Consider the following 20,400-nt stretch of genomic DNA (forward strand, 5'->3'; position numbering starts at 1 on the left):
TCTCTACGACCCAGTCTCCTCTAAATGTCGCAATTCACGGGAATTGGCCAAAAATGTTTGCTCAGTCAATCACTGGATGAAGCACCAACCCACCTCAGTCTGTGACTGGCTGAGCAGCCATTTGTGCTGTATCAAGACAGGACCAAGAAGTCAATGGCATATCAGAACGGGAGCTCTATTTGGGATCGGTGAGGGTGAGTATATCATATTTTATTTCTGAGTCTTTGACAAATATCCTCTAAAAACACTTTTACCATATACCGGTATTACTGCGTTTTTTGCCTTGATGTGAGGTAAGGTATCTTCGTCCTCCAACCTCCACTCTTGACTCTCGGAGCTGTGAATGCCAGAGATATACAGAATGAAATCTAAGAAATGTTTGGGGAATAGTGTGGAAGTTGGACCGTGCCTCCTCTATTTCCAGTTTTAGAGTACTTCTTTTTTCTGTACAGGATTGTAGTCGGAGTAGCCAACAGATTCCGTACTTTTACTTGTGGAATGCCATTTTATCCATACCTTAGTAGCGGATATGATGGAAAATTCTCCCTAGGATTTATATAAAACATTATGGCGGTACTATTAATCAACACGTGTCGATGACCTCAACGGAAAGAACCAAATCACATATGAATTACAAGTATGGGCTCAGATTATGTCATATGAAAGTATCCAACATGGAACAGAGCTATATTCGTTCAGATGAAACGTCGGACCTCAATAGTTCCAAGTTTAGATCACGAAAGCTTTGGCAGAAACTTCGATAGAAAACCACAATGCAGATGTGAGTAGAGCCTTAGGGTATGTTCGTATGTAACAATTTGAGGATGAAAACTCAGTCTCTGATTTGTAAGTGAAGCCACAGCAAAAAAAAAAAGCAAGGTAGACCCTCAGATTTCTGGCTTGGATGTGCAGTTTGATGTATTACGAATCTGAACACCGATTAGTCCCATCGTTCGCCAGGTGCACCGTTCGTCAGGTTTTCCATTTGAAATCCTCCACAGTACGAGACCTCCACCTATTTTTTTCTAGTACTCCGTAAGTCAATTGTAGATAGACTTTATATGGATTTCGGTGCGGAATACAGGGCAACATCTGAGTGAAAAAATAAAAAATTTGTTGTGCGAACATACAGCTGGAAATCGAAGCTCAAAAATCCCAGAAAATTTCCATAAAAGTTTTCTTTTCAGTTCCAATCTGATATTGTTTTGGTGTTTGAAAACTTCTATTAAGAAAAAAATATTCAAAAATCCGATTAGATGGAGACTCACAAATCAAAAGTAAAAAAAAAACCAAAAGAAAGGTTCTTTTTCTAAATAAAAGGTCTCACTGTTTCAATATTTTAATAAGATTTCTCTCTCTCTCTCTCACGGCAAAACAGAACAATATCACCTTAACGCTGGGGCGCTCGCTTCGATGTGTATTTGATTACCCAATACATATTTAATTAAGTTTGCGTTGGTTCTATAAATTGGATCGGTGCAATGGACATTGCAAGTTAATTAAAGTCTAAGTCGGTAATGCCCATAAAGTAAATTTAATATTATTTCATGTGATGGGTATGAGATCCTTTTCTTTTTTTTTTAAGCTCCTGAACAATCAAATCCAAGCACAAAAAATGGGATGGAGACGAGAGGAAACGTCATCTACACGGAGCTTTGGTTTATTCTCTTAATGGCTTTATTGGCCTTACTGCTGCTGGCTATTCTTCTGTCACTCCTCCTACAGAGGAAGCTAACCAAACAGCCGTATCCGAGAGAACGGCCACCATTAGTGCCACTGCAACAGCGAATGACTCCGGCGAGTGCTTACTCGGAAAGTGACACCTACACGGTATGTAAATACGTAGTGTTTATTTTGTGAACATGGTGGGAAGGTCATCAATTTAGTCTGTGTATGCACTGGATCAATTCCTTAAAACCCTTAAAATTAAAGGAACAGGCAAAAATTTGGCCTTGAGGAAGGATGCAAAACAAAGGTTCCATCGGATTTCTCGAAGAGTATACCTAAGCATTAGGAAAGGGGGCATGACCCTCAAAACACTGTATTAGAACATTCATTGGCTCTGGCTCTATATATAGAGGAGCTATAATATAGTCATGTACATGAAGACTAAAGGTGTCTGTACACCTTAAATTGTTGATGGTCAAACAGTGATTCAGCCTTTAACAATTCCTCCCGACCACCCTACACACGCACATACTCAGTATAGACAGTTGCCTATGTGCTTACAATCGGAAGAAGGGAGAAAGCCGCTGACTGCTCTGGACGCTTATCTTCCTTGAAAACAAAATGATTGGGTGCTCAACATGCCCGGATCTTCCTTCTCCCGATGGAACATGTCAGGAGGTTCCCATGTATCTATGATCTGATCTTGACCAGATATTATCTAGAGCCCTACCTATCTGGATTCTTGGCCTTCTCCACTCCTGCACCTGATGGATGAAGCTTCCAGCAGTTCTAGAGTCGCTTACAAAGGTGGTCGATCTCAGTGATGGGGGTTAGCTTCCATGATGGAATAATGCTATTAGACATTCTTCCTGTTTTCCGCTCTTTTCTTTTCACTTGTGGTCTCATTCCTTCCTTCCTTCCTGTCTCTCTGCATTGTCTTGATACCTAGAATCGATCAGTCTCTGGTAGTCAGCTGCCTCTTCTGAAATGTTCCATTTCTCAAGTTTCTAATTCACCAAAGTGTGCCGAAAACCGTGCAGAAAAGGTAAGAATGATAGAAAATTAAAAACAGAATTATTTTTCTGTTTCTAACTGGAGGGTCCAGGTGGACTACCTAGAACTTTTCTGGACTAAAGTCTTATATATTTAGGAGAGTGACAGATATAAATGATTTTCGGATAGAAAATTAAATGGGTTTTTAAGGTAATCAATATGAGACTGGTGGGGTTCCATTAACTAGAAGCCCCTATTAATCAGCTCTGCTCCAAAAAGAAAAATAAAATTGCAACTCATTCAAAAGAAAGGAAGGCTATGAATAGCCATGTAACCTCAATATATTGTAGGATCTTCACATCATAACCCAGATAGTAAGATGGAACAATCCTTTTTTATCTCCATAACTGGTTTGCAAATTGGATATTTCCATAAATAGTACAATCCAATCCAAGTCACAGAGTGACCATAAATGTTAAATGAATATTGTCCGAACATGCCAACATTCCAGTGGGCTTTCCTCTGATGGAAAACGTTGTGAGAAAGAAGCATTGTGCATGTTGAATTTCAATATGTCCAATCCTTTTTTTGCCAGACAGTACTCTGCCGCGAGAGCTGTCTGACAGCTCCCCTCTCCCCAATTAGAACACATGGGGCCCGATACATCAAAGCTTTTACACCAGAATTCTGGCATAAAAGGCTGAGCTGGGGTGGGACCAAGGCTTGGCGACCACCGCTTGACAAATTCATGATGAGCTGCGGCATTTGCTATGCCACAAGTCTTACTCCAGTAGGGACTGGAAAGAGATTTGTTGGGAGGAACACACAAACGCACACGCCATTTGACAGAGCCTCGCACTCCACCATGCCCCAATTCATCGAGACCAGCATGAAGATCGCTGGTCTTGATGAATTGGGGCCATGGACGTTCAGCATCCATGAGTATGGAGGACATCAATGGGAATATCGTTTAGCCGATGGCTATCTATTGTGTATGGCTAGCATTACATTAAAATATTCCTGTCTGAAACAAGAACCAATGCAATTAGACTTAATCAGCAGCTCTAAGCCTTTTTCAAAAACAAATTGCCTTTGTAGGAGCATAAAATGTCAACCTGACTTGGTGGAAGGTTGTAGGGCAGGTAATGAATTAATAGTGTTAAAATTGTTAATGTCAAGTCATTAACTTTCTTTCTGTCATTCAACACTCAGAGTGATCTGGTTGCCGATGTATTTGGTTCATCAAATCGGATTACTCTAAAAAGTTACATAATGCACCTCGAGGTATGGTCATGTGCAGTGGTGTGTTTGCCTTCGCATGCATTGTTCGATTCCTGCCTTTTAATTTCTGCATTACCTTAGCAGTTGGTAAAACTCTAGTTTGGCCAACTACTATCTCTCTGATCTCCCTATAAGCTTGCATGCTCTGTTTGGCCAAGATTGCATTGGTTTTGCATGGGGTGTGTAGAAAACTGCTGCCGGGCACCTCTGCCGGCAGATTATCTCCTTGGAAAACAAGCTGGCATGGAAATTCAACATATCCAATCCTTCTCTTCGGAGTCAGTGTTCCCCCCCCTTTAGGCAGCAAGGACACAAAACAGTGGGGTGAGTACTTTCTAGACCCATTATATTTACTTGGTCTGAATCGTTTCTCAGGGCCCGCTCCATCAACCACGTCAGTAATTTGTGGCCACTGGATGGGAGTCGTGAGAACCACTGCTTAACTGAGAGCTCTTATAATTAGCCTGCCTGGCACAACGTCACATCACAATGATGATGTCTCACCAAGTCGGCTAATCAATGGAGATACCGTTCCGCGGTTTACAGACGTGGCAATAGACCAGTTCCTGCGAACTGATTCAAACCAACTTGAACATATACTAGACAGATTTTCCCAGCCTGTTTGGGACCTTACGGACATCACATCACAATTGGTCTTTCGTGGGGTTTTCACACAACAAATTCCGAAGGCTTATCAGTAGGATACGCCATCGATATTGGGGGCTGTAAGACAAATGGGTTGCAAAATTCATAAAACATGGCCAACAGGTTATTATTAGTGATGAGCAAACAAGCTTGGATAAGGCGTTATCCCAGCATGGAGCAAGCTTGTGTACTAACCAAGTGTCTTCGGCGTGCTCGAAAAATATGTTCAAGTCCCCGCAGCTGCATGTCTGGGGGGCTGCTGTTAGACAGTTGCAACACATGCAGGGATTGTCTATTAAGAAACCCCTGCATGTTTTGCAGCTGTCTAACATGCAGCTGCGGGGACTTGAACATATTTTTCAAGAACGCCGAAGACACTTGGTTAGAACATGAGCATGCTCGGATAATGCCTTATCCGAGGACGTTCACTAGTTGTCACAAATTTGTAAGGGCTGGGATGGCCTCATCCTGGTGAGCTGCACTGAATCACATCTCACTTAATTTGATCAAAAGTGTTTTAATTAACATTCAACCATTAAACTTTCTTATCAGGGAATATCAGACATGAAGATTTCAGGAGCAGAGAGTCATTCAAGCCACAACACCATGGTGGTAAGGAAGACCAGCCAAAGTCAGATCAGCCATAGCTTCTCCCAGAATTCCTTATACCGAAGCGCCAGTCAGCTCATCACTTCCAATGATAAGAAGTCTACAGGGGACAGCTCCATGTGGGATAGTGTCATACAAGGCCATGACAGTGGAATGGTAAGATGTTCCATGAATTTATGAAAAGTTGCATGAAAAAAGCTTGTCCTAATGCACGTGGAGACCACTTTTAATAGTAATAAGCGCTGTTTTAATATTCTATACAGTAGCTGTAGCTCTTCAATCAACCATTGAAGGAATTGTCCAACCCCATAGCATAAAACCTTACAAATCCTCTGTCACTTTCCTGTTCCACTGCCAATATTACATGGGATGCCAACACATGACTGCTACAATCAATCACTGGCTGTAGCCGAGATATGTGAATTCCGTTAAAATCACCTCTGCGGCTAGTTATTGTCTGCAGCGGTCACATATTGTGTCAATGTGACATTGCTGAAGCCTAGTGAAGAGACTGTCAAGGAACGAGGTGTCATCATGAGATCATCCACATTGTGTCTACCTTCATATATCAATAGTAATATTCCATGATTTTTGTCTTTATCCCTAGTTTATGGATGATGACGATATAATCGGCACCATAAAGAGCTTCAGCACCATGACTAAGCAGCACACGGCCTTCACCGACACGCCATTGTAATGGTGGAAGCGTGACAAGCCTGAGGATATGGTCTTCACCGGTAAACTTTAAGAAAATGGCAATTTTTCGCATACAAACATCAGTGCCACAGAGACCTATACAATGGCTGACCAACTTGTGGCTTTCGCCCAAAGGTGTCCTCAGGGAGACATTTTTTCCCAATAATTCATAGCGACACTGCTTTGATCCATCCATCTTTGATCCACAATGACCAACCATCAATGGCCTTCATATGTCTACCATAATGACAGGTTGATCCTGTATTGATTGGCCTTTCCCAAAACACTGACTGCAATATGGACCACAGTGGCAGCAACATGAACAGGTGGAATTTGCGTTTATACCCTGAAAAAAATCTCAGAGACTAAGCACTTTCCTGCATTCAAAAACGATCAAGTGTCCAACACCGACCACCATGAGCCAATATAAGAAAACGAGAAGGGTAGAAATCTTCTGAGAAGACAACTGAAAAGTATCACGGCAGGTTGACCTTTCCTATAGACTGGAAGTCCGCAAACCAATCTTGATCACTAAAATATTTGAGCGTCACCAAACTAATATGGAGATGAGCCTGAGCCTAAGGGTATGTGCACATGGAGGTTTTGCAAGGCAGTCAAAAATGACAAGATTTTTTAGTGAACACGCTACCTCTATGGGGAGTTTTTTTGTTTTTCTTTTTTTTGTGCAAAACTTTTCAAATGTTTCAATGTTTTTGCAGTTTTCTTTTCCTGAAGCATTTTTTTTTTGCAGCCGGTTGATTGGACAGTGTCTACTTTGGAGAGTTTTCCATCAGGAGACATTTCAAAGAATTGACATGCACTTTGTTTTTTCCCACCAGACATTTTTCAAAACCTGAAGTGGAAGAAAAACGCTCAAAACTCTAAAGATATGAACAGCAAGGTTGTTTTACAATTGAAATGAGTAGGAATAGTCTTTCAAGCGATTTTTCAGCCTATTTTTTCCCCAGAGTAAACCTGCTCCAAAAGACTCCTAAAACAACAAACTGTGTGCACAAGCCCTAAATCAAGCATCAGTCAAGTCTGTATATTTGTAGACTTCGGAAAGGGAATTGGTGTTGTGTTTTATATAAAATAAATATCGATGCAATAAAACAATTTTGAAGATCTTTTATATTGGGCTCCATTTCAGCATCTGATCAAGAGAAGGTAACTACTTACAATTACAAATCATGACAGTTCCACAATGACGAGGTTTATATTAAAAATGAGTTGCCCTAACAGATATCACATTCAACCTTCTGTCCCTACTACTTGACTTTCTACAAATAGGCAAGCACTTGGCAGTTAAAGGGGTTATGAAATTCCTGCCAGTATTCATAACATATGTGATAGCTTTATAAAATTAATCTAAGAGATAACCTTTTGCTTATAGAAAGTGACATGCTTGTGTAAAGGAGACTTGTGGACCATGCAATGCTCCTCTGGGAACACCAGAGAACCATTGCATGGCCTGCAAGTCACATTACACGAGCAAATAACTCTCCACAAGGAGAAATGTTACACCTCAGCCCATAGTCAGAGGCATCTCATACAGTCAAATCACATGTCTTGCTTTGCACCGAGGAGGGGCAAGACCTCGAAACACGTGTCCGGTTTGGTTTTTATCCCAAGTCTTGTGGCAAAGCTCATTAAAGGATTGATATTGACTTTTATGATTTATACTATAGGTAGCAACTAGTGATGAGTGAGTAGGGAGGGATTGCCTGTTTGTTAGGGAATCCCCACATGTATTCAGGCTGTCTAGCAGTCGCAAATCATGCAGCTGCGGTGACTCAAACATAATCTACGAGCATGCCTAAAAAATTCGAAGAACGCCCGAACATGCTCGGAAAACCCAAGTAACGAGCATACTCGCTCATCACTAGAAGCAACAGTTCAAGTCCTCTTCCTGTCCAAAAATGTGCACATAACATGAGTGTCAAATCCTCTTGTTATTCCAGCTCCACTGCGGATTTGGTAGTTTCCACCAGTCCCAATGTCTTCTACATGATTCATGTGACCGCTGCAGACAATCACTAGCTGTTAATTAAAGTGAAAAACAGCATCCAATCCAGGTGAAAAAGGTTTTTTTTATTGTGCCAAATGCGGCATTTCAACCATCAAGGTCTTTTTCAAGCATACAAAACAATCAAAATGGCAGCCTTAAATAGGAAATGGGTGATAACAAAACATACATCCAACATAACATATAGGGTTAAAAGTCATTCACATTGTCATAAATATACCACATATCATATAATTCCACCCATATAAATATCAAATGACACATGAACAGATTCAAAATGTAAACAAACCAACGCTTCCTGTAGTAACGGGACCAATCGCTAGGTCCGTAATCGCACCCATGTGTGTCATCAGCCAATGTTATTGCCCGTATCTTATATCGACCCACATCCTAACCAGCTAATAAGAGGTCATACTATAGAACCAATCAGGTGTACCCACATGAACATGGTCTCATATTCAAGAACCAATCCTGGTTCTCATCTCTGGGAAATCGATATACTTACAACCTAACCTGCACTCAAATGAGCACCACCGTATGACCGGATATCAGATGACGCGTCCGCAGCATAGGGCACAAGCCCACAGCACGGCATGTAAACCGCTCCAGCGCGCAATGCGCATGACCCCCGGCCTTTCCATCAAGCGTCACATGACTAGTCACGCGGCGCCATCATGGAGACACGCCCACTGGCCGCAAGTAACTGTCCCACACTCAAGAGGCAGTGCTCAGTACTAAAGATGTGCCAACAGCATATGCCCAGCCCTTCACATAAGCAGCTCGTTGCACAATTGACAGCACCTGACATGAGTACATACATGACCCGATTGAATGCGAATCTCTCTAAGTTTCGTGCAGATAGTGAGAGTACGAAGAGAACCAAGTGGTTCCGTGATAATGAGGACTACAAAAATGGTTGTGTTTTTCCATGGCATATGGGAAAACAATCTTCCTTTTTCAACAATAAAAATAATAAGACTTTTCAATCATGTAGACGGAGGAGAGCTTATGATGGCAAACAGCAGTTTGGCTTCACCACTGGTGACTCTGACTCTACAGATAATTCCAATATGAGAGCCTCAACATCCACACATTTTTTAGGGAAGGACTTGATGGTGGATACCACCACAAGAGGAAACTCCGGAGGGGTGGCAGGAAGCACAAACTGAATAAAACCAGTGCAAGAACAGAGGATAACGCGCAACACCTCAACGAAATTGAAGAATGCAGAGGAGAGACGGAGGGTCAACAATTGAATGAAAAGACTTTGGTGGTGAATATCTCGTCTGTTGTATTATCTGAAATTGAATTAAAGATTCTGGAAAGGGGCTTATTGTTTTGCCCTACTAACTTACCTGACTGGTTTGAACTTGAGACTGAGTTGTTTGCTTTTTTTTAGGAGGTGTCGTTTAACATCATTCTGACCGAAGACAGTGATGTTTTTTCATTACAGGGTGTTGGATTGTATGTTAAAAGTGATTTTCAGCCCCCCATTAAAAATCATGTTGTGGAAACGTATATACAGTTGGTAGAGAAAGAATTTGAATCCTTGAGAAAGACTTATAGGAATCATGATCAACACAACCTTACCATAGATGAAAAAAGAGCCTTGGATACTTTGTCTAAGAATACATCAATTACAATTAAGGCCGCCGATAAGGGCGGGGCGGTGGTTGTGATGGACACTGTTAACTATAAGGCTGAGATATCACGTCAGTTGGCAGATAATGATGTTTATTGTAAATTATCTGGGGACCCTACAGCACGGTTTCAAAAGGAGTTGCAGCTTATAGTCAATGAGGCCTTAATGGAGGGTCTGATTGACTCTAAGCTGTCTGAATATTTGGTAACAGATTGTCCTGTCAAACCTTTGATATATATCCTGCCTAAGATACATAAAGACTATTTTAACCCTCCGGGACGTCCGATTGTATCTGGCAGGGGCTCTATTTTCAACAAAGTGGCGATTTTTCTTGATAAAGTATTGTCCAGGTTTGCTTTTACGGCAAGATCATATATCAGAGATACTGATGATTTTTTGGATAAAATTGAAAATGTAAATGTAACAGCCAATACGATATTGGTTTCATTCGACGTGGTTTCTTTGTATACCTCTATTGAACTCGAGAGAGGGTTGGCAGCCGTTGATGTGGTGCTATCAGGCTCGGACGTGGGGCCTAGCCGTGCACATCTGATCCTCAGGCTGCTTGAGTTCATCCTCAGAAGGAATTATTTCCTTTTTGGGGATGATCATTATCTGCAGCTTAGAGGTACCGCCATGGGGTCCAATGTGGCCCCAACTTATGCTAACTTTATGGCGGTGCTTGAGGAGCAGTACGTGTACGGTTCTCGTTTTTGGCCCCTTGTCCGGGCCTGGTGGTGCTACATTGACGATGTGTTTGTAGTGTGGGAAGGGAAATTGAGTGAGCTCCTAGATTTCCATCAGGAACTCAATGACATCTTTCCAGAACTTGGTTTTACAGTGACATATTCTGAAGAGCATGTCCAATTTTTGGACACGGTGGTATACAAAGATGGGTTAACTTTAAAAACTGATTTGTTTGTGAAAAATACGGACAGAAACAGCCTACTGCATTTCAATAGTCATCACCCAAGAAGGATGGTTGAGTCTCTACCTTGGAGCCAGATGCTCAGAGTGCGTAAAATAGTATCTGATGATTCGCTCCTTGATCCCAGGTTAGAAGAGATGTGTAAAATTTTTGAACAGTGGTTATCCCAATGATGGAATCAAGGGACACATGAAAAGAGCAAGAGGGGTTTCTAGACTGGATGTGAGAAAGAAAAAAGTGAAGATGAGAGATAAACGTATCCCCTTTGTATCCACCTTTAGTACGGTCAGTGGTCAGGTAAGGAACATAGTATTGAAACACTGGCATCTGTTGCGTCAGGGACTTCCTGAGGTGGAGGAGTTTACCCGGCCCCCGATTTTGTCTTATAAAAGAGGTTGTAATTTAAAGGATAAACTTGTCAAATCGGATATTGGTCCCGCAAAGTTGACAATACAGAGGACTTTAGGCCCTCCAAGAGTAGGGAATTTTCCCTGCTTGGGGTGTGCCTGTTGTGGCAATTTATTAAAAGGTGATTTCTTTAATCACCCCCGTACAGGGAAAAGGATCTACATTAAAGAGAGGTACACTTGTACCTCTAGCTTTGTGATATATTTAATTGTATGTCCTTGTGGATTGACATATGTAGGGGAGACTACTATGGAAATTAAGGCACGCATCAGTAAGCACAAAAGTACCATCAGGACTAAAATTATAGAATTACCAATACCCAAGCATTTCATTGAGAGTGGGCACTCTGTTAGTCAGCGGAGATTCAGAGTAATCGATAGTGTACCCACCTTGAGAAGGGGTGGTGATAGAACCAAGTTATTGAAACAAAAAGAGCTTAGATGGATCTCTAAGTTAGGCTCTCGTCATCCTGGGGGGTTGAATATTGATTATAATTTACAGTTGTGTGTCTTGAAAGAACTTGACATGATTCATGTGAGGTGCTCTTCGTGTAGGTTTGTTTTTAATGGGCGTTTGTTTTTTTAATTTTTTACCTTGTCTATTTAAGGATCCTAAATATGAGGTACGGTTAAGTTAATTAATGCTCAGACTGGATTCCTGTTTCTTTTGTTTTTTTCTCTCATATAATTTCTTCATCTAGTACTAAGAAATCTTTTTGGATTGTGTTGCCAATTGACATTAAAATTTTTTTTTGTGAACATGATTTTCCCCGTGGCCAAATGGCCATTATGTTCAGTTTTTTTATATACATTGTTATTAGAGGTCGAGTGACCATGAACATGTGACTTTAGTATTAGATATAAGTTGCCAGGGATATGGCGTTATAAGAGTTACTGATTGCTGTAAATATACACTCCCTCCTTTGTCCAATGTATGTGAAGGGCTGGGCATATGTTGTTGGCATATCTTTAGTACTGAACGCTGCCCCTCTGTGGGACAGTTCCGTGCGGCCAGTGGGCATGTCTCCTGGGTCTCCATGACGGAGCTGCGTGACTAGTCATGTGACGCTTGATGCAAAGGCCGGGGGTCATGCGCATTGCGCGCTGGAGCTGTTTACATGCCGTGCTGTGGGCTTGTGCCCGATGCTGCGGACGCGTCATCTGATATCCGGTCATACGGTGGTGCTCATTTGAGTGCGGGTTAGGTTGTAAGTATATCGATTTCCCAGAGATGAGAACCAGGATTGGTTCTTGAATATGAGACAATGTTCATGTGGGTACACCTGATTGGTTCTATAGTATGACCTCTTATTGGCTGGTTAGGATGTGGGTCGATATAACGGACCTAGCGATTGGTCCCATTACTATAGGAATTGTTGGTTTACATTTTGAATCTGTCCATGTGTCATTTGATATTTATATGGGTGGAATTATATGATATGTGGAATATTTATGACAATGTGAATGACTTTTAACCCTATATGTTATGTTGGATGTATGTTTTGTATTATAAATTATGTGATTACCAAACACTGATATGTAAATTGTATGGGCAGTTCCGGATCAGGCTATTGGTGGGTTATCAACCCATTTCCTATTTAAGGCTGCCATTTTGATTGTTTTGTATGCTTGAAAAAGACCTTGATGGTGGTTGAAACGTCGCATTTGGCATAATATAGAAAACCTTTTTCACCTGGATTTGATGCTGTCCTTCACTTTAATTTATGGTATGTACTCCTCCACTTGGGTCCAGTGGAATTAGGACGGGCATCCGTTTGTCAGTTGTGCTGTCAGCCAACTTTCTATTTTTGAATCACTAGCTGTTAGTGATCCTGGCATATACAGCCTGTGACCAGTGATTGACTGCAGCGATCATGGTAAAGATTATGTAATGTCATCACTACAGGGCCCAAGAGCTGGAGCGGTAGGGAATTTTAAAGGAGCGTTAAGATTATTTAGTATCCTATCACATTGCGAAAATGTATAAAACCCTAGAAAACCCCGCAACCTTCCAGGGATGGGATCCAGGTTCAAACCTAACCCAAAGACATCTTCATGGAGTTTGTATGATCTCCCAGTGGCTTGGTGGGTTTCTTCTGGACTCTCCTTTTTCTTCCCAAGGTCCAAGAAACCAGCCGCACATTTAATGCTCGTGTATACGACCAATTATACTGGAAGACTCCTATCATGTCAGATTTTTCCTTGGATAAAGGGGAAAAAAAACTGTAGACATGTCCAATTTTGATTTGTGTCGGATCAAAATCAGCAATACAAGTCTATGGGTGTGTGGAAAACATTGGACCGCACTCGGTTGACACAATTTTCACGGACTGATAGGATGGAGGTGGAGAAACTTTCTTTTTTCTCTCCACCTACGAGAAAAATAGACGACACTGTGATCAAACTGTGATCTGAATCTGATCAAAATAATCAGACTATTTTTTCGATGTAGAGAAAGAAGTCATGTGCACCTGCCCTCAGAGAGAATATAGACAGAGTCTAATTGGGGACAGGGGATGAAGTGAATGATGCCAGTTTGTAGGCAATTTAAATACCAATATTTATTCTATTTTGTTTTTTTAAAACTGGCTATTGTAATCACGTTTGTCACTTGCAATTAAAGTACAGTGGGTGAAATAAGTATTGAACACGTCACCAATTTTCTAAGTAAATATTTTTCTAAAGGTGCTATAGACATGACATTCTCCCCAGATGTCGGTAACAACCCATTCAATCTACACAGGCAAAAAAATCAAACCATAGATGTCCAATCTTGCAGGGAGCACCTGGTTGTGGCCGGTTTTTGGTGAAATGATTTTCTTTCCACTTCTGGATTATGGCCCCAACAGCTCTCACTGGAATCTTCAGAAGTTTAGAAATTCTTCTGTAACCAATACCATCAGTATGTTTTGCAACAATAAGGTTGTGAAGGTCTTGGGGCAGCTCACTGGTTTTACCCATCATGAGATGTTTCTTGTGTGGCACCTTTGTAATGACAACTTTCTATAGGCCATCAGCTGAACCAGATGATATTTTTCACTAAGTGACAGGATTACTTTCTAATTACTGATAGATTTTAGCTGGTGTCATGACTTTTCATAGGTTTTTCACCTCTCTTTCAGCATGCGTTCAATACTTTTCACCTGTCATTTCTCATTATTACACAATTTATGGACATCTATAGTTTGATTTCTTTGCCCGTGTTGATTGGATGGGTATATTTAGGAACATATTTACTTAGAGAATTGGTAACATGTTCAATACTTATTTCACCCGCTGTATATCATATTAGGTTTATATCTCAGTTTAAGGAATCACCCATTAAAGGAGTTGTCCACTTCTTGGCCAACCCCCTTCTTAAAATACTGTATTCAGCTGTGTGAAGTAAAAATAACAGATACTTTTCGCATCGGTGCCATTTCAGTGATGTCAGCACTGGGCCTCTCAGTGAAAGCATGACATTGTTATGCTTTGTGAACGCTAAAGGGTTCATGTAAGGGACGTTTGAGCAAAGCTAGAAATTAGCAGGCGCTGATGGTTATACCACGTGAGCACTGCTGCCAATGTCATGGAAGTGATGGGAACCCTGAAATAGCTGCAAGAGCGCCGTTGCGGGAGGGGGTATTTATTATTTTTATTTCACCCTGGGGAATATTGGTAAAATAAGCCTCCATATAAAAGAGGGATTTTTGGTACTCACCGTGAAATCTCTTTCTTGGAGCCTTCATTGGGGGACACAGATGACGAACAGGGCATCAGATTGACAAAAGGGAGCAGTCCTTGAAAGGTAGACTTGGATAGATGTGACGGGGCCCAGCTTGTAGAGCGACTTCTCCAGGAGATGGACCGGAGAGACATAGAAGCAAGGACAATGTCTTCATTAATGAGCAATGACTAGACCACCTTGGGTAGAAAGGAAGGAACAGGCCTGAGAACTACCTTGTCCCGATATAACATCAGGAGTGGGGAACGGAAGAACAATGCTGCTAACTGAGAAACTCTCCTGATGGACGTAATTTAACTAAGGCTACTTTCACACTAGCGTTAACTGCATTACGTCGCAAATGCGTCGTTTTGCCGAAAAAACGCATCCTGCAAAAGTGCTTGCAGGATGTGTTTTTTCTGCATTGACTAACATTAGCGACGCATTTGCGACGCAATGACACACGTCGCAACCGTCGTGCGACGGTTGCGCCGTGCTGTTGTGGACCGTCGGGAGCAAAAAACCTTACATGTAACGTTTTTTGCTCCCGACGGTCCACTTTTTCCGACCGCGCATGCGCGGCCGGAACTCCATCCCCACCTCCCCGCACCTCACAATGGGGCAGCGGATGCGCTGGAAAAATGCATCCGCTGCCTCCGTTGTGCGGCGGGGACAACGCTAGCGTCGGGGACCTCGGCCCGACGCACGGCGACGGGCCGAGCCTGACGCTAGTGTGAAAGAAGCCTAAGACGACAACTGTCCAAGACAGGAGAAAAAACGTGATGTCTTGAATGGGCTTCGCAGGAGCACGCTGCAGCGTGCCAAAGACAGGGTTAAAAACCCATGGATCTATAGGAAGACGATAAGGAGGTACCAGGTGGGCGCCACCTTGAAGAAAGGGCCTTTACCTGGGAACAAGAAGCCAGACTTCGATGGAAAAGAATTGGCAGAAACGATAGAGCCAAGTCAAGACCCGCTTGTAGAAAACCAAGAATAGAAGGAAGAGAAAAAAGGACATAGGGACCAAACCCTTGTCCACACTCCACCGGAAGATGGCCTATCAGTGTTTGTAGTAGATATGCAAGGATGCTGGTTTCCTGGCCCTAATAATGGTCTGAATTCCCATTGCAGAATCCTTGTTACCTCTATCATAACTTGTTTATGTAAGCCTCAGCCGTGGCATTGTCCGACTGTATGCAAACCAGCTGGCTTGGAAAGAGAGAATGCCAGTGGCGAAGAGCAAAGAAAAAATTGCCCTGATCTCCAGGAGATTGACGGGGAGAGAGGCCTCTTAGACGTTCCAGTGGCCCTGCGCTGTGTGACGAAGAAAAAAGCGTCTCTCCAAATGAGACTGGCGTAGGTGGTGATGAACTGCCACCAGAGAGGAAGGAAGGACTTCCTTCATAGGACTGATGCCAACAGCTTCACCAAGTAAGGAACTGCCTCACCCTGAGAGGCAGAAGCACGGGATCATCCAGGGAGATGACCAGATGGCCAGCTGAAGAGGACGAGTATGGAACTGGGCAAAAGAAACAGCTTCCATGGCGACAATCTCTTTTCCCTAGAACTCTCATGCAGGACAGTATGAAGAGAGAAGCTGGACGCTTTAGAGTACGGATCCCCAGGCAGAGGGATGAAAAACCTCTCCTGTGGAAAGAAAACACGGGCTTGAGTTGTGTTGAACCTTATACCTAGAAACACGAGATGCTGAGCAAAGGTGAGGGAGAAAGTCTCTCTGTTATAATCTAGCTGAGATGGACAAGAGTAGCCAGAGTAAACTGAAGACTCTGGTTGCAGTCTCGGCGGGACAGCTCCTTGATCAGAAGATCGTCCAAGTAGGGAAATATGAAAAAAACCCTGGAGAGAAGGATGTCCATGACCCCTGCCATGACATGACATGACTAGTCTGGGAGCAGAGGCCAGGTCGAAAGGAAGGGCCGTGAACTGATAAAAACCCTTTAGGGTTGCAAACCATAGGAACCTCTGATACTAAACACAAACAAGAATGTGAAGAATTCTCCCGAGTCCATGGAAGTGATAAACGAACGTAGGGACTCGGTCCTGAAAAGAACGTGGCAGGTAAACCGCTCGAGGTCCAAGTCAGTCTTCCATCGTGACTATGAAATGAATAGAGTAGAACCCCGAAAACCATACATTTCAGGGGATGGGTACGATCACTCTTGTGCGTGCCTGAAGAACTCCTGGGGCCTGCGACGTATGACGTGGCGAGCGAAACAGAAGGAAACTTCTTCCTGGGGGAGAAGAAAAGTCGGTTTTGTAGCCGGAAGTTGCTATCTCTCTCGAGATTGAAACCTTTTCCTATTAAAAGGACATCTAGACTTGGAACGGGAAAGTGGGGTGCTTTTCCCACCGTTGGCATCCGAAATTATTTGATCCAGCTTGGATCCAAAAGGTCTAGAGCCTTGGAGTGTATAGCAACAATGTTGCTGGTAGCCGTGGCGGAACAACCAGCTGCATCAAAAGGGAGAGGTGATGAGATATTTGCCGGCATGGGCAATCTGATATGCCAGATCTGGCATCCCATCCGGATGCCGCTAGAATACCCTGAGTAATCATTCTTGCCCCTGCAGAAATGGATTTTGACACCAAGATGTAGGCAAGTATGGGACAGAGAGAGGCGCCAGCTGCTTCAAAGGCTGACTTAACAAAGGATTCAATCTCTGTAGAATCCTTAAGTGATGCACTGATCGGTAGAGACAAGGCTGTCTTGGAAGACAGACGAGAAGCCAGCGGATCCACATTAGGGATTCTGCCCATTTATCAAGAAGGTCTGGGCTAAAGGAGAAGAGCAGGGGTCCCCAACCTGTAGCTCGGGAGCCACATGTGGCTCGCGGTCCCATGAATTGTGGCTCGCGGCTGTCTGTCAGCTTGGTGAATTAGCTCCAGTTCTAGCAAACAGGTATGAAGAGCAAATCTGAAAATGGTGAATTTTGTGAGCAGCCCTGCACAGAAAAGCAGATCTGTTCACACATATACTGGTCTTAGGGGTTTTGAGATGATTTAAGTATGGTACGCTGGAGACAAGAGTCAGAGGAGATGTTTGAAGCTGGATGTGACAGTGTCTTGGGAGTGCTTTATAGGAGAATACTGAATGGGGGTATTGTGGGAACCCATGGATCTTAGTATACTGCTTTGGGGTGATTTTTGTGGAAAAGCTTTGGTTAACCATTATGCCTGAAATGGGGGCTTTGGTTGCCACTATTGTGAGGGGGGTGGGAACTGAACGTGGCTCCCGACTCTCTTTCAGAACTGAATGTGGCTCAAGGTCAGAAACGTTGGGGACCTCTGGAGTAGAGGATGTGTAGCCCCTTCCTACCTGGGAATCGCTTTTCAGGGTGTTCCCAGTGTCTAGAAATAATCATGACAACTTCCCTGAGATTAGGGAAAACTCTGGGCAGGACATTTTACCCCTTAGAAAGCAACGGAGTGCTCCTGAACAGGTGCCTCATCCTTCCTTAGGTTCAGAATTTTGGAAATTTGCCAAGATGAGGCTATTGAGCATATCTTGCATCTTTCAGGTCTGGTCCGTATCAGACTCAGACTGGGAATCCATATCCGACCCCAAAAACCGCCTCCGAGGAGGGGGCATGGGATGAGGAATGCATCCAGGAGAAAGTAGAGGGACCCGCAGCTTCCTTTGCTTTGTACCCGATTTGTCCCTGTGAAGGTTGCGGTCAGGTGCGTGCGAATCACCATGAGAGGTGTTCGGAGCACTGGTGGCACAAAACAAACGTGGAGGTCGCTCCAGGACCTGGACCGGGGACTTTAGTCAGGTCTGAGACCGACTGTGATATGGCAACAGCCCACTCCGGAGGGAGGGGAGTGCTCTTATCCTAGGCGTTAGAGGGTTTCTCTGAATGCCACTTTTCTTTTACAGATGGCACAAGCATCATGGATTATAGAGACAGGAATGGGCCTCCCTGAGATTGGACATAAGTGATGGACTAGGGCTACAGCTGGGGAGAGCTAAGCCCTTGTGAAGAGAAAAATTAACCAGTCTGGGCTGGTCCTACCTGATAACAGAGACGGCGCTGTCACTGCTCAGGCTGCAGTTTCCCCTAGATCCAGTGCAGGTTAGTGATGGACGCCTGTGGTGCCCTTTAGACGATGGTGAATGCACGATTCTTCATACGCTTTTGAATCTTCACACACATTTTGCAGGCAGAGATACACTATGTCCCCCCCGCAGGGGGCGTCTCGGGACAGAGAAAACATACTCTTATTAGGCTAGGAGACGGGGCCTCAGCATACGGCGTGCCCTAGTTAGCCGAGAGTCCAGCAAGGGGCGTGGCTAAGCGGATAGCGATCGCTTATTGGCTGGGGCCCGGTAAGTAGGCGTGGCTACACAGAGTCCGGGAGAAGGCCCAAAGCTGGGAACTACATTAACAGAGGGCATGCAATTATGCGATGCCTTGGCACCTGCAATAACAGGACCGGAAAATGGTATTAAGGTCCTAGTCCGGTATAGCCACATCTGACGGTATCATGAAGTATGGCTGTGCCACAGGAGGACTGCACCGGGCAGTGCGAGGAGGCCCCTTGATATGGAAAAAGGAGATTTTTGTGTACTCACCATAAAATCTCTTTCTCTTAGCCTCTAATTGGGGGACACAGGACCATGGGTGTTATGCTGCTGTCCACTAGGAGGCGACACTATGCATAATCTAAAAAAGATTAACCGTGGCTCCTCCTCTGCAGTATACACCCCTGGACGGCGTCAGCCTTCTCCAGTTTTCTGCAAAAGCATTAGGAGGAACGAAACATGAATAACATAGACATGCCTATAAGAAGACCACTATGTACGAGCTCAAGGAACAATATGAGAACTCAACAGTAACAACGGCCCGTAAAGGGCAATAGGGTGGGAGCTGTGTCCCCCAATTAGAGGCTAAGAGAAAGAGATTTTACGGTGAGTACACAAAAATATCCTTTACTCTGTCGCCTCATTGGGGGACACAGGACCATGGGACATCCCAAAGCAGTCCCTGGGTGGGAAGCAATGGATGAATATTGTGCAGACAGGCCCCTAAACTTGGGGCACCGCCACCTGCAGAACCCGTCTACCCAGGCTCGCGTCCGCAGAGTATTGGGTATGAACTCTCTAGTGTTTAGTAAACGTGTGTAGGCTAGTCCAAGTGGCCGCCTTACACACTTGTTGTGCTGAAGCCTGGTGCCGACTGGCCCAGGAGGCCACCACCGCCCGGGTAGAGTGTGCCGTAATACCGGCTGGAGTAGGAGAACTCTTAAGGCGGGAGGCCTCTTGTATGGTGGATTTGATCCACCTGGTAAGGGTAGCTTTGGAAGCCGGCAGACCCTTGCGGCCACCTACCGGAAGAAGGAAAAGAGAATCAGACCTCCGGAAGGACACAGTCCTAGACACATATATATACGCAATGCCCTGACAAGGTCAAGCGTATGCAGAGCCTTCTCCACTCTGAACCGGGACCGGACAAAGGAAAGGCAGAGAAATTTCCTCATTGAGGTGGAAGGTGGACACAACCTTTGAAAGGAAGGATGGGACCATACGGAGGACTACCTTGTCCTGGTGAAAGGCCAGAAAGGGCCGTCTGCAGGAGAGTGCTGTCAGTTCAGACACCCTGCGTAACGAGGTGATTGCCACCAGGAAAACCACCTTCTAGGATAGAAGGCGGAGCGGGACCTCCTTAAGGGGTTCGAAGAGTGGTCCCTGCAATGCTGTCAGGACCAGATTGAGGTCCCACGTTTCTAGTGGTCGTCTGTAGGGGGGAACCAATCGGAAAACCCCCTGAAGGAATGTCCTTA

General features: G+C 43.9%; 1 protein-coding gene across 1 annotated transcript in view; it reads left to right on the plus strand.

Moving 5' to 3' along the window:
• USH2A (usherin) overlaps positions 1-7,346 on the plus strand; it is a 930,843-nt gene extending 923,497 nt beyond the window's left edge. Inside the window, exons 70-72 of the mRNA XM_077281431.1 lie at positions 1,586-1,830; positions 5,140-5,352; positions 5,804-7,346. Coding sequence (XP_077137546.1) covers positions 1,586-1,830; positions 5,140-5,352; positions 5,804-5,893 — 548 coding nt within the window. The 3' untranslated portion in view covers positions 5,894-7,346. The remainder of the gene's footprint in view (positions 1-1,585; positions 1,831-5,139; positions 5,353-5,803) is intronic.
• The last annotated feature ends 13,054 nt before the right edge of the window (positions 7,347-20,400 follow it).

The sequence above is a fragment of the Ranitomeya variabilis genome, chromosome 2, assembly GCF_051348905.1.
Source record: "Ranitomeya variabilis isolate aRanVar5 chromosome 2, aRanVar5.hap1, whole genome shotgun sequence".
In the NCBI taxonomy this organism is placed as follows: Eukaryota; Metazoa; Chordata; class Amphibia; order Anura; family Dendrobatidae; genus Ranitomeya; species Ranitomeya variabilis.